The following is a 15,586-nucleotide window of genomic DNA, read 5'->3' as shown; positions in this document are numbered from 1 at the left end:
TTAAAGCCTTCTTCTCCTCATTGGTTTTTTGGACTTCTTTTTCCAATTGAGTTAGCCTCTTTTTAAAGGTATTATTTTCCTTAGCATTTTTTTGGTTCTCCTTTAGCAAGCTGCTATCTCACTTCTCAAGCTCTTTTATGGCCTGAGCCCAATTTAAGTACCCTTTGGAGGCACTGGAGGCAGGGGCCTTGACTTCCTGTGACAGTCTGCCTTGTTCTTCCTCATCTGAAAGGATGGGAGGAGACACCTGTTCACCAAGAAAGTAACCTTCTATGGTCTTATTTTTTTTCCTCTTTTTTGGACATTTTCCCAGACAGTTACTTGACTTCGGAATCCTTGTCAAGAGCATGGTCCTATTGTCCCTCCTTTCCCCAGTGCTGTGTTCAAGGTTGAGATTCCACTCAGCTGCTTGATTTCCCAGGGGTTTGGGGTAGGGGCAGGGCTGTCACTCAGGACTGAGGTTTAGATTAGCTATTCCCTACCACCAGAGGCTTTAAACTGAGCTGCTTGGACAATAGACCCAGGTTGCTTCCAGCCACCATAGCTGCCTGCAGTCTGCTGCCATGGCCTCTGCCATTGCCTGGGTCTATTGTTGGAGGAATTCCCCTCTCACCAGGCTTGGGAAAGCCCTCCCACTCTGACCTTTGGAGCTTTCTTTGTCACTTGAGATATCTGGGACCTTCCCTGCTGGGAACTCTGCCCCCGGAGGTCTGTTCAGGTCCTGTTCCTCCCAGTGCAGTGGCCAGGGCTGGGCTCTGCTCCACTCAGTGTCCTGTGTGATAGACCTTTCCTATTGGCCTTCCAGGTTACCTTTGGCTGGAAACATCTTTTGCTCTGTTGTTCTGTGGCTTCTGCTGCTCTAGAATTTGTTGAGAGTCATTTTTACAGGTATCTTGTGGACTGTGGGAGAAGCACTAGAGTATATGTGTCTTTCTACTCTGCCATCTTGGCTCCGCCCCTTGAAAGAGACAAAAAACCTCTTTCTAGTAGGCAGGGTGCCCCATTCATGGGTATTTATGGGTGAGTCAGTAGATCAATGTTACATCATCAGAGTAGACAGTGCACAATCCCATTACAACATACAATGTAGATGGACCTCATGTTTCTCATTATCCTCATTCTTAGGCATCACTATTAATGACATTCATTCCAGAAGTCCAGTAGGTGACAGCAGAAGAGGCTATATTCATTCTTGTGAACAGTTCTTTTAAGACATAATTATGAGAACAAGGAGCTCTGATTAGAATGAAGTTTGGGCCTTAGCTCTGGGTTTCTGTTCCCCATGATCTGTCTTCCTTTGCTAGCCATGGGTATTCATAAGAACATTATATGATTACAGTTCAGTGAAACAGTCTGAAAAAAGCCCCATAGTAGTGATTGTGGGTTTTGATTTTTTTTTAATTATTTCCAAGCACAGTCAAACTGTATTCATTGGATAATCAAGGGAAAGCCAATGTGAATATATGATTAGTAGTGATTATAAAATACTTCTAAAGAAATACAGTAGTCATGCACAGAGTAATTGTAGCTAGGATTTTTAAAAAAGACCTTGAGTAGTAATGTGTATTTAGGGAAATGAACAGAAACCTTTACTTCCTTCGATACAAATCTCAAATGTAACTCTCTACACTAAGCCTGTACTAGTATCACCAACTCCTAATGCCCTCCCAACTACTCTATAGTTATTTTATATTTATTCTATATAATTTTATTCCATATACTCTTGCATATAGATAACGATCAATATTTAATAAGCACTTACTATTTGTCAGGCACTGATGCAAAAAGGCAAAAGACAGTCTTTGTCCTCAAGGTACTTACAATTTAGTGGGGAAGACAGCATGAAAGCAAATGTATAAGAACAAGCTATGTATAGGATAAATAGGAAATAATTAGCAGAGGGACAGCATTTAGAAGGTGGGATTTTAGTTGGGTCTTAAAGGAAGTCATGGAGGTCAGTAGTCAGAGCAGAACAGTGAGGCATGGAGGACAGCCAGAGAGAATATATGCTTCCTGAAAGCAGAAACTGTTTAAGTTTTTCTTTTTTCCCCCTTGCCACCTATTCTAGGAGAGTCCATCAACCACAGTAGGTGCTTTATAAATACTTAGTAATAGTGTGATTGAAGCTACTGAAATTAATTCCCTTGATTAGTTTTGTTTGTTTGTTTGTTTGTTTTTTTATCAACCCCTTACCTCTACCTAACCCAGCTTCCCTAATTAAAAATCTCTGCACAGGTACTGTTTGCCAATTTTATGAATTTTAATAAATCTTTTTTTTTTAACATCAAAGAAAAGGCAGTTTGGCATAGGGTTAGGCTCAAATTCAGGAGCACTGGTTTCAAATGCTGGCGCCAGTATTCACTAGTTCTAACAACATGAATAAATGGTTTTAGATTCATAAATCTCAGCTTTCTCATTTGTAAAATGGGGATGGTAGTAGTGGTACTTCCTACCCCACAAGGGTATAGTGAAGACGGAACTTTGCAAAACTTAAAATACTAATGTAAATGTGAATTACTAGACCTTTATCCCACCCTATTTATACATAAGAATACCCCCAGATTCACAATGGATCAAACCATTAAGCCAAAGCAAGTAAATTTGTTTGCCTTTTTAATATTTTACTATACCCCAAAGCCAATATTTGTTCATTATCATCATGGAGATCCAGTCCCTGAATATTTCAGAAAAGGAACATGTGCTCTTCCTATGCACATTAATCTGTTCTTTTAACATCTTTTACTATTTGAGGATTATGTTAATTGTACAGACTTAGCTCATTGGTTCTATGAAATCAGAATGTTAGGCAAAACAACATTAGAGGGGGCAGTTAGCTCCACAGGGAAAATAGTTATACACATAGCAGGAAGTAATGTGGTGCTGGTAAATGGACTGATACTCAGGGGAATTAATGCCACTGGGCTTTAAGCATTAGTTTAGATCACACTAAATCATCCAGTATATGTCTCTAAAACAATAGGGTTTCATGAAATGACAATGGTTATTGGTTATGATATACTGACATTACTGACAGACAGTTTTGATCTAGGCAACATCATGTAGGATAAAATAACTGATGTTCCAGTTTATAAGGTCATCTAGATCCCATCCCCATGATTTGTAAATTTTTCATGCTAGCAAAAATGTGGAATTAGTAGAACCAAATTTAATGAACTTTTATCATCATATAGAATTTTCTTCACAATCTTGTCATGTTCTCTGTTAAATGTGTAAAAATTTAAAGCAACTTTGAAATTCTGTGGTATTTCTCAGACAAACTGTTGCTAGTTTTGGGACCTGTACAGCCCAAATAAAACTCACTTCCTATCCTAAAATTTCAGATTATTCCAGTATGTTTTTTTTCCTAAAAAGCTCTATCCATAAATTATAAAAGACAAATACATTTTAATGAACAAATGTCATTTTAATGAGGGAGCATTCTTAAATGAGCTCATTCTATTGAATTTATAATAAGTAAAAATAATATTATGAAGAAATGTACCATAAAAATAGCAGCCAATTTGGTTTACTGCGTAAGCTAGGGAAATATGCTAATAGGATATAACAAATGTAGATTTCTCTGAGAGGGAAAATTGTCTTGCATGTAGAAGATGTCCAGGAATAAATGAAAGGTGTGAGAAGGAATAAATTCGTATAAGGGAAAACTGATGTTTTCAATTGCAGTGGATTTTTGTAGTGTTTGGTTTAATATCCAAAGAGACCAGACCCTAGCTTACATGTTACAAACTTATTTCAAACAGCAAATTGGATCTTATTTCATGAACTGAAAGACTGTTCATCCAATTCTTTCCCTAGAGTTAAGTATCTCTCTTGGAACCATGTCCTAATCTTCCTTTGTACCTGGCATGTATGCCATTGAGTGTAGTCTGTATGCCCAGTAGTCTTTTCACAGTTAAGTTTCTAGTCAGAAACTAGAGAAGAGAAACAGGTCCTTCTATGGAAGGGCAATCATGGATCATAGGGATTTCAGTATGTCCTCAGAACACTACGAAAAGGGCTCTCATAATCAAATAAATATCTCCCTCTTCTTCCCCACTATAAATGTATGTTCTTTAAATGTGTGTGTCATTTGTCTAAAGAAAACTGCATCATATCGAGGTCCATTAATACCAAGAGAAGAAATAAAGAAGATGTGGGTGAAAGAAAAGTTTCAACTTTATCAGGATAATTAGTATAATGGAAAGAACCTTGGACTAAAGCTCAAAATGGCAATGGAATGTCAGACAAGTCACTTCCCTTCTGAGCCTTACTTCCCTCATCTGCAAAATAAAAAAAAATGTGACTTTGCTACTCATCTCATTTGAGGGTTTTAAGAGTCATATAAAATAATATATATAAAATACTGTGGAATCATAAGTCAAAACATGTTAAAAGTTTCCAATAACATTTACATAATCACATAGCTATTACCTAAAGAAGGCCTTTATCATGTGATTCAAGGATTTCTAAAAGCTCTTTGTAAGATGTTGTATATTCAAAGAGGAAGAAATGAGACCGTGTGGCACCTTGGGGTTAGAGGATCTTTTACTTGTATTTTCTTGAATAAATCACTTAGCCTCCTTATCCTTCTATTTCTTCATCTATTAAGTTAGAGAGTTGGATTAGAGAGCCTTTAAAAATCCCTTCTGGGGCAGCTAAATGGCACAATGGATGCAGAGCCATCGCTGAAGTTTGGAGGAACTGAGTTCAAATTTGGGCGCAGATACTTACTAGATGTGTGACCATGGACATGTCATTTAATCTTGTTTGCCTCATTTCCTCATCTGTAAAAGGAGTTATGGAAGAAAATGGCAAGCCACTCCAGAATCTTCTCCAAGAAAACCCTAAATGGAGTCGTGGAGGGTTGGACACAGCCAAAATGACTCAACCACAACAATAAATCCCTACTAGCTATAAATAAATGACCTAATGAAACATTTCTGAGAAAATCCCTTAAGATGAATTTAGGAGATGCTGATGTGTAGGGTGGTGATAAAAAGAGGGATGAGAAGAGAATGAGAACTATCCTCATGAACCTCTCAGGAAAGAGAAAGGAAGTTGAATATTCCAGGCAGGTCAAACTCCCTCTGCTACCACTTTCCTTCACAGTCTAGGAAACTGAGAGTGAGAGCCTTGGAAATAATTGACACCCCAATCCCCAGTCTTTACCCAAATCAGAATCCCTGCTTGGAAATCAATCCTGTGGAGATGTAACCTGACAGTGTCCTCTTCATGTATGGTAACTCCAGCATTCTCATCAGCCACAGCTATTGAAGACCTCAGAAAGAAAGCTCTTGTCACCAAAGGTCTTGGCACTGTCAAATGATACAGCATCAGAAACTGATGTGATTTTATTAAAAGAAGTGACATTAAAGATGCTTTCCCATCTACTTCACTCCTATACCCTAGGAACTTTGGGTCATTTCTATTTAATTTGGAGATAAAACCTCTATATGTTGTATCCTGTTATTAGAATTTCACACTCTTGAAAGTAGGACCTGTCTTCCTTTTCTCTTTTCATTCCCAGAACTTAGCAGGACTTTGGACATAGCAAGTGTTTAATAAATGCTCATTCATTCATTTAATCAATCAGTCACAGTTGGACAGCAGGGTGTCATAGTGAATTGAGAGTAGTTGCTAGGTCTGAAGTTGTGAAGACCTGCGTTCAATACTTTACCATTTGCATGACCTTACGCAAATCGCTTTATCTCTGTCTGCTGAAGTTTCCTCAACAGTAAAATAGGGACAGGTTGTTGTGAGAATCAGAGGATCTATTTGTAAAGTGCTTAGCACAGTATCTTCCACATAGCAGGTATTTAATGCTTGCTATTCCATTTCATTTACTCATACATACCATGGATCATTCTAATAGATATCCTTTCAAGTTGGTGGTGAACTCTTCCTTTCTGATCCCCTTTCAACTAGATTTAAATAGCTAATAATAACGGTAAGAGAGCAGTATATCAGAATAAAAGTGTGTTGTGCAATTGGCACAAAGCCTTGTATAGAAGAGACATTCAATAATATGTGATAGGTCAATGAGAAAGTTTATTTTGGCCATGTAGGAGTGACTGACCATGTGATTCTTACTACAACAATCCTCAGTTTCTTGTCAAGATGAAGGTTGTCTTTACGTGGCTAGTGTAGCAACAATTTTTCAGCATCCTCAACTCTTTTGCCTATTTAGGTCTCCATCATAGCCTGTATGATTCATGCTTCCCCAAATTAAATATGATCCCTCATACAGCTGACCTCTCCCAGCCCTTTCATCCTACCTTTCTGGTGACATCTTCACCCTTATTACCTTACTTTCATATACACCACTTCTAAATTCTTCTAAAGAACAGCAGGTTTAGTTTTTTGTTTGTTTGTTAGGTGGGGTAAGATGAGTTTTATTGTACACTTTGACACAGCAATATCAGTACTAGGTATGTTTCCAAAGATGATTAGGGAAAAATAAGGAGAAGAACCTATATATTCTAAAAATATTTATAGCATTTCTCTTTGTGGGGACTTGTTGAGTTTTAACTGCTACATATCCATGTGGAAATCCAGTAAGCATTTGGTCACATAGACCTACCATTGGGGGGAGTTATTGTGACTGGAGACACACAAATACAAATTCATGAACACACGTGCAGAAAGCTCTGGAATTCTGTTCCTCTAGCCTCCATTTCTATTCTCTTTCATTTTCACTTTTTAACCTCATAACTTCTAGAGCTTAAAAGGGGAATTCATAAAGGGGTATTTGATTAGGATTGTGGATGAGGAGGAAAACATGATTAGAACTAGGAAGGGACACTTAAAAATCCCCCTTCACTTCCTCGTGCATTTCAGCTCTGCTAACTGTCTCTTGTCTATGGCCCATATATGGTCATTATACCTTTGTAGCCGGGTGCACCTGTCTGAGAATAGCCACATGTCTAATGGCCAAATCTAAAGAACTGTTTAAGAGGTATTAAATTTCTTGATGTCATTCACTTTGCCTTGAAATAAATAGAATTAAAGAAACATGCTCAAATTGGAACCAATTTGTTTTTAAAAAAATCAAAATTATTGAATATTTTTTCCCTAATGCAGAAACACCTTATAATTTCATTCTGTTTATTTTGCTTAATGTAAATGAAAATAAATAAACTTGGTTCTTGAGTTACTATAGACCAAAGTTCTTAATGTGTGTGAGTGTATGTGTGTATGTGTGTGTGAGTGATGGACCCTTTTGGCACTCTGTTGAAACCTTTCTCAGAATATTTTTAAATGTACAATATAAAAATATGGTATCACATATGAAACCAATTATATTGAAATACAGTTATCCAAATATTACAAATGGAAGCTCAAAAACCCCAGGGTAAAAAACCTCTGCTACAGAAACTTTGGCCGGTGAATTGACATTAAAGATGATTGTGTATATCCCTAAGTAATTCTCTAAGCCTAGGTAATGTCCCTTTGGTAGTTGATCAGTTCTTGCAAAATAAGCAGAAAATGCTCTGTGTGTATATTACATTTGACTATTTTAGATCATTTGCTTAGCCCCATTTAACAACATTCTGGAATATGGCTTCATTTGCCTCTGTTGGATGATTGAATTGAATTGGCTTCCTGATTTGTTTCCCTGCATCTATTTTCTTGCCTGTCCCATCTATACTTCATATAATGACAAACTAATCTTACTCACACACTGGTCTAATCCATGTCACTCACCTGCTCAAAACCTTTCAGGAGTTAGTTGCCTATTAAAGGAACCAGAGGAAAGTCTCCAGTGTTTTGAGTAGATCAATTATGGAGGGTTTATAGAAAAAAAAAACTTGGATAATAAAGCACAAGATGAGAAGGTACACATCGGTTATGACCTGTACTTGAGGAGTAAGGTCCCACACGGATATACACACCAATCCATTGAAGCATCTAAGAAGCATTTAGACATATATATGTAGGGCTACACAAGCCCTGTGATTTCACTGCCTTAAGGAGCTCCCAGAAAAGCGAGCTCCTTCTACTAACAATTAATAAATAGGTTTTCTGCAACTTGTATTTATAGAGAATTTCAAAGAGCGTTGACAGGTGAAGTGTCTTACCCAGGTTCACATAGGTAAAATGTGTCAGTGGTAAGACTTTTACCCAGACCTTGGCTGTGATGCTGGCTCTCACTGTTCTCACTGCCTCTCAGAATCAGATACAAAGCAAAATTACCCAAGTCATCTTTAAATTCCCATAATAAAAAGGGATTGGAAATATTTTACATGGCCCACATTTTTATCTCCTCAGTAGTGTATGTGTTTGTGTATGTTTATATAGTCTCTATACAAATAAATTTGTATTTCTGGCAGAGAAAATAGATTATTTTGTGTACATTTTGGGGCATGGGGTAGCTTTGTGATTTTAATACATACAATTAAATTGAGTGAAGATCTGCTTTAGATGAAAATTGAAAACAAATTAAGTAATCATTCAATATAATGTTTGTGAATGCAGTTTTCCCATCTACTTTGATAAGTTGGAAAGGGAAGCAAAAGGCTGATCTACAAAGCTAGGTCTTTTATTTTCTTGGAGAGAAAAGAATGAGCTGGCAATATTCAAAATTGGCTATAAAATATTATGTATAATGCTAATTTGTTTTTTATGTTTGGGTGAGCTCTACATTTATTCCCATAGATCAAGTTTAATCATCTGACACATCAGTTTTCACTACTAGTGAAAGCAGAGAATTTTCTCTTAAGTAATGATTATTTTTCTGCAATTTTTTCTTTTATTCTTTCATGGTAAATCTAAATGAAAATTTTTATTTGACCTTTGAAAACATTTCAGTTAATAATACCTTGCTTTTTTTTCCCTTTGGGTTTAACTCTCTAAGTCTTATATTCATAGTACAACAAATCCATTCATCCTTAATTTTTTTTTTAAATTATAAGACTGGGAATATTGTCAGTGAATTAACAACTTAGAAATAATGATGTATAGAATGAAATGATTTTATTTTATATATGTTGGATTTCTTTATTCTGACTCAAGTTTCATGTTTAAGCATATACATATTCAGAAGTTTCTTGGGGATCTGGTTCAAGTCAAATTAAAAATGCACAAGGCCTTTTATAATTTTATAGGCTACATGTCATAGTAGATAGAAAACCTAGCTTGGAGTTAAAAATATCAGAGTTCAAGTCCTGCTTCTGACCCATACTGACTATATGATTGTACAAATCACTTAACCTCTTGCTGACCCCAAGCAACTCTCTAAAACTAAGTTTCAGAAAAGATGTGGATCTACACCTATTCAGGAATTACCTCACTGGGAGTTTCCTACACCAATAAAATCACAGGTCCTATTTATGTGTGTGTGTGTGTGTGTGTGTGTGTGTGTGTGTGTGTGTGTGTGTGAGACCTAAATTCTAAATCCTATCTAGGGATTGCCTATCATATTTCCACTCTCAGGGGTCTCAACAATTTGTCTGAAATATGACCTGGAATATTATTTGAATTCAAATAAATGGTAATAATACTTGACCCTCTAGCACATGGTAACTTTTATAAAGTAAGAAGAAGGTGAGAACACTGAAATATTAATGGGGCATCTAGGAGGTACAACAGGTCAAGTACCAGGTCTAGAGTCAGAGAGAGTCATCTGCCTAAGTTCAAATCTGGCCTCAGACACTCACTAGCTATGTGACGCTGGACAAATCACTTAACCTTGTTTGCCTCAGTTTCCTCATCTGTATAATGAGCTGGAGAGCAAAGTGGAAACCACTACATACTTTTGCTAGGAAAACCCCAAATGGGATCATGAGGAGTCATACATGATGACTGAACTACAACAAGATAATAGCATGCTATAATTATTTTTTAAAAATTATTTTTCTCAATTATTCTTAGACTGTTTTACACTCATGAAGTATCAAACTATCCAGTCAGGTAATTAAATTCCAGATAAAATAAAACAACAACAAATCCACTTATTTGGATCCATTCTTGCTCTCCTTTATAAGACAATAGATTGATTGAATGCTAGAGCCACAATTGAGAATATTTTCTCTTGGGGAAAAGAAGTTGGTGAGAGAGGGATGGGAATTGGTAAAGAGACCAGTTAGAAAGGGAGGAGTAGTCATCAAAAGAAGCAAAATATGAGGATAATGGGAAACATGGAGCAATAGTCTCTGCAAGCCACACACACACACACACACACACACACACACACACACACACACACACACACACACACAAGATTTAAGCACCCTGGGGTTAACTTTGTTCATTTTGTGCTATCTCTGCTTAATACCAAAATGAATGTTCTTGTGCTTGCCACAAAATGTATTTTTTGTTCTTAATCATTTAATGGTATGCAACAGGTAGTTCAAGTTTCTGAGCTGCAGGTCATCCTCCAGTGAACCATTAGATATTGGACGTATGCTTGTGTAATTCAGTCACCAGCCATTCAGCCCCTTTACCAACTCCTAGGATAGTTTTCCTTATATGGAATCTTCTACTGTTGTTTTTAACATTCAGATCCAAAATTTCTCCAAATAACTAGGTGAAAAATCAGACAGGTGAAAGATCCAGTCCAGCAAAATTATTTTACATAATCAATACCAATTAATGTGACTAATTTTCATGTTGATAGGCCAGTAATAGGTAGCTGAGCCAGAAACAGTGGCATACCAGGATCCAGAAACTTAAATCACCTGTTTAAATAATTAAAAAAGAAAGAAAATGTAGTGATGTAAGCAAAAAATGTATGAGAAATATCCACCTAGTTGCATATAAGACTTTGTATTTCATAGCTTTATTCCCACTCTTGATTTTTGTAATGTCTTCATCAATAAATGTGGTAAGTCTCCTCTTAAACTATGAGTCAAATTCAGCTTCAGCATTTTTATGCCACCATCTGCTTGTTAATTTACATTCTGTAAAGAAGTGTCCAACCTTTCTTTAAAGACTTCCAGGCCATATTAATCCTCATTTAAAATGTTCACAAATTCTCAAGCAATGTCCTCCGGCTATTAATGAATTTCAGTAATAGGCTTATTTCTCCCTGGGGATGACTATTGGAATTAATTATTATTGATTAGAATTTGTTGTAATAAGTTATATTAGCAATCACAGTCATGCTGACAGGATATTGTGGGAGACAATTGACATGTGTAGTTTTTGCCCAAACTAACAACTATAAAATTTTTTAACACTTCAAAAACTTAACCTATGTTGGTATGTTGAGGTTGATTTTTGCTAATTTGCTTTTTAATCTTCCATTTTTCACTTTCCTACATTTTTTGCAAAGTCTGTTAAATAACATGAGTATAATCTACTTTCTTCTGGTTTATATTTTTGTGCTATAGATAGATGATATGCAGTGGGGCAAAGGAGTACGAGAAATCCCTTCATCAGTCTGCACTTTGCCTTGTAAGCCTGGTCAAAGGAAAAAGACCCAGAAAGGAACACCCTGCTGTTGGACCTGTGAGCCGTGTGATGGATATCAGTACCAGTCTGATGAAATGACATGTCAACACTGTCCGTATGATAAGCGACCAAATGAGAACCGTACTGGCTGCCAGGATATCCCCATTGTAAAACTTGAATGGCACTCACCTTGGGCCGTGATTCCCGTTTTCTTGGCAATGCTTGGGATTATTGCCACAATTTTTGTAATGGCTACCTTTATACGTTACAATGACACTCCAATTGTCCGAGCTTCAGGAAGAGAGCTCAGCTATGTCCTTCTAACAGGAATCTTTCTTTGCTACATAATTACCTTTCTAATGATTGCCAAACCTGATGTAGCAGTGTGCTCCTTCCGGCGAGTATTCCTGGGCTTGGGCATGTGTATAAGCTATGCCGCTCTCTTGACTAAAACAAACCGCATTTATCGTATATTTGAGCAAGGCAAGAAATCAGTGACAGCACCAAGGCTAATAAGCCCAACATCACAGCTGGCAATCACTTCGAGTTTAATATCTGTCCAGCTTCTAGGTGTTTTCATTTGGTTTGGGGTTGACCCACCCAATATTATTATAGATTATGATGAACACAAGACAATAAACCCTGATCAAGCCAGAGGAGTACTCAAATGTGACATTACAGATCTACAAATCATCTGTTCTTTGGGATATAGCATCCTACTCATGGTTACATGCACTGTCTATGCCATCAAGACTCGGGGTGTCCCAGAGAATTTTAATGAAGCCAAACCCATTGGATTCACTATGTATACAACCTGTATAGTATGGCTTGCCTTCATTCCAATATTTTTTGGCACTGCTCAGTCAGCTGAAAAGGTAAGTGAAAATATACATCAGTAGGATGATATGTCAAGGTATTGCATTTCTAATGTATGCCATTGTGTTCTTTTTCAAAGTAAATTGTAATTAGATTAGGTGCATAAGGCAAATTATTTCTTTATTGAAAACAGCATTATGAGGAAAGGCAGTACTTTATTCCTTGTGGAAAGAAGGATGAACTGGGAATCACGATCTTGGTTTTCTTGTGATGGATTCACTCTTAGTTGTGTTGCTTTAGGCAAATCACTTCACCTCTCCAGTCTTAGTTTCTTTACTCAGACAATAAGGAACTTAGACTCAGTTAACTCTAAAACCTTTCCAATTCAAAATTTCCATGACCCATGTTTCCAGTAACTGTTGAAGCCTTTCAATAATCTGTGTTCCTTTCCTAATTTGTAGACTTCTTGACAGTTGACTATCTCCCTAATTGCAGAGATGTTAGTGTTTTAACTAAATCATTTAACTAAGACATAAACTTGACATGTGTCACAAACAGTGAATATTGCATGTCTTCCGTTACTAACTTCAGCACCAAGGACAGCAAATGGTTTCCAGACAATGCATATTACTCATAAAGAAGCTTATAGGAATTCCTTATAAAGAGCATGGTATGTTTCTAACATAGTAGATTTCAGTTCCATAATGCATATTTACTCTCTGTGAAACTACCTTGCATTTCATTTCAGTGCATTGCATTTCCCTGACTGAAGTATGAGTAGTAGAAAATACAAGATGTGACAGAGAAAGAAGGCTGTTTGGAAGGGAATGAGAAGAGTGAAATAATTTTTTTTCTATCTCATAAATATATTTTTCAAGTGGATTTTCCTTGAACTTTTTATGTGTGAGGGTGCATTTTATCAAATTAATGCTATTCTATTACAAAATAACCTTTTTTAAAAGATATGAAAAAATCAACTATGATTCATTCTTTTCATTTTAATTAGCCCTTGACGAAAATGAAGGGCAAAAACAATTCCAGTGGCTTTTGACAAATATCATCCCACTCAACAACTTTGGGGAAATAGTCTGTGGCCCATAAAGGATCATCAGAGGCACTGATATTCTTCTGACACTTCATCTTATAAAGGAATATATCTAAGATTGTCTTTGTTTTGAAGTTCTAACCAAAATCTAGAATTCAAGGCTTTCAGTATGGCCAGTAATGGAATTCACATGATGACAAACTGGTGCAAAAGTTTGGGAATTTTACTTCAAGTACCTTGGTGGTTACAAATAGTATAGTTTGAGAATGATGGCCACCATCAGACCCGAAGATAGTTGAACTAGTGTGATGTGCAAATTTTCAATCATTTTAGACATTTTCATGTCATATCTGTAGAGGTTTCTGTATGGGCTATAATGTTGTAAATGGTTGATTGGTGCAATTAGAGGCAGTGTGTCGCCAAATGGGAACAATGAAATCTTATATGCAAATCCACATACTCTAATATTAGGCATATGGCTGGAGATCCAAAAGAGATCAATTAAAATAGCACATAATGTACATGAAACTATGGGATTTAAATTTTGTATTACAGAAAATGGCCAGATGCAGTGAACAGAATACAGCCAAAGAAATTCAGCTGCTCTATCATCCCACATATTTGCAATTCAGCTTTACTTAGATTTGACAGTTAAAAGCCTTAAAATGAGGAGTTCTATTGTAGCAAAAAAGTATTAGACAGTGAGTTAGGTAATAACTAATTGTTCCCTCTGATTATCAAATTGGTTTTGATTAAATCCCAGATACCTTTGAAACATTTATGCATTCATTCCTTTAGCATAATGCAAAAGCACAAATAAAATATCTTATCTACTTCCAGAATTTTCAAACCAGGTGTTAAACTCCCACTTTTTAGACAAGGGAGTATATCCATGTCCTGGCACCCTTAAAGTGCCCAAATGGAGACTCTAGTATGTAGTCCAGAACACGAGAATGATTATAGTTGAGGTAAAGGTAATAGTACAACAAAGACAGTCCCAAAGGCTTCTGCAAGGGGGTACATCTCATATCTGAACAACTCTATCACAGAGACTATAAATGTTTATAATATTATCTCACTTATCCATGGCACCTTTTTGTCAATAAAGCATTTTTTCTCACTACAACTATGTGAGATATCCCATATAAATGTTACAATAATCATTTTAAGATAAGAAAGCTGTGACTTGCCCAAAGATGCACCACAGTTAATAAGTATGAAAGGCAGAGCTCTGAGGTCTTCAGATTTCTATTCTGGTGTTCATTCTACTGTATTATTCTATTTTTACGAGGAACTCCAGGATGACATACATAATCTAATAATTCAGTTTTCAACTGGACACAATCTGGAAAAAATTCAGGAGAATAGTCTTCTTTTTGTTTGCATGGCAAATTTTATGTCTCAGAGAAGAAAAATGCAATGTTTTCCCCTTCATTTCTGCTTAATGAGGAATCTTTGAAGCAGTAGGGGCAGGGAAAGAAGTTGTCCCTTTCTACCAGCTATCTCTGAACACAAAAGAAACAAGCCAACTTAATGTAAAACAAGACTGATAGCAATTGTTTTTTCAGTTTCTATTATGGCATTTCCTTTGCTGAAATAGGTGAAAAGGGTCCCCCTCTCAAAAGAAAGATAATCATTTCTTCCTCATGGGCATATTGTCAGAATTAATTTGGTAGATGTCTGTTAAGTGATTTCAACTTCTTAGAGACAGGGCCTTTCCAGATGATAAATTTGTTTACAAAGCTTTTAATCCCTGTCTGCTCTTACCTCTAACCCATTCATGTGCATAGGTACACTACTCATCATAATACAACTCACTCATTTTGCTGCTTTCTATAATTCACTGTTACATTACATGACTGATAGTTGTTTAATCCCATTGAGCCTAATGACAACCAGGATTATGAACTTTCTTCTAGCCTTTACAGTAGAAGACAGTTGACTACCTAAGACTTTTCATTTTATGAATGAATTAAAAGCATTTCAGATCTTACTATGTGTCAGACACTGTGTTGAGTATCAGGGCTTCAAAAATGAAGTGATTCAGCCCTTGTGCTCAAAGAATTACAATCTACAGCAGTGGCTGACAAGGAATCGAGTTTAGATCTGGGAATTCACAGGGAATGTAGATAGAACAAAAAACAATTGATTAATATGCCCTTTACAAATGCATTGGTAGTCTTGATTCATTTACAATTATTTGAGTAGGGGGTGCAAAGTAGTGACTGGCAAATACACAGCTTCAGGACAGGAGATGACACAAAGGAGTAAATATAGTCCCAAGGAGTTTAAAGCTGAAAGGCTTAACTCCTTATGGTTTTGGTCCCTTGGTAG

At 36.5% G+C, this 15,586-nt stretch overlaps 1 protein-coding gene across 3 annotated transcripts in view; it reads left to right on the top strand.

Moving 5' to 3' along the window:
• GRM7 (glutamate metabotropic receptor 7) overlaps nt 1–15,586 on the top strand; it is a 1,016,657-nt gene that overhangs the window by 780,093 nt on the left and 220,978 nt on the right. For all 3 annotated transcript variants that reach the window (XM_072598608.1, XM_072598609.1, XM_072598607.1), the window contains exon 8: nt 11,331–12,266. In XM_072598608.1, coding sequence (XP_072454709.1) covers nt 11,331–12,266 — 936 coding nt within the window. The remainder of the gene's footprint in view (nt 1–11,330; nt 12,267–15,586) is intronic.

The sequence above is a fragment of the Notamacropus eugenii genome, chromosome 3, assembly GCF_028372415.1.
Source record: "Notamacropus eugenii isolate mMacEug1 chromosome 3, mMacEug1.pri_v2, whole genome shotgun sequence".
Taxonomy (NCBI): Eukaryota; Metazoa; Chordata; class Mammalia; order Diprotodontia; family Macropodidae; genus Notamacropus; species Notamacropus eugenii.
The sequence above is the reverse complement of the archived record's forward strand: the minus strand, read 5'-3'. Positions and strand labels throughout refer to the sequence as shown.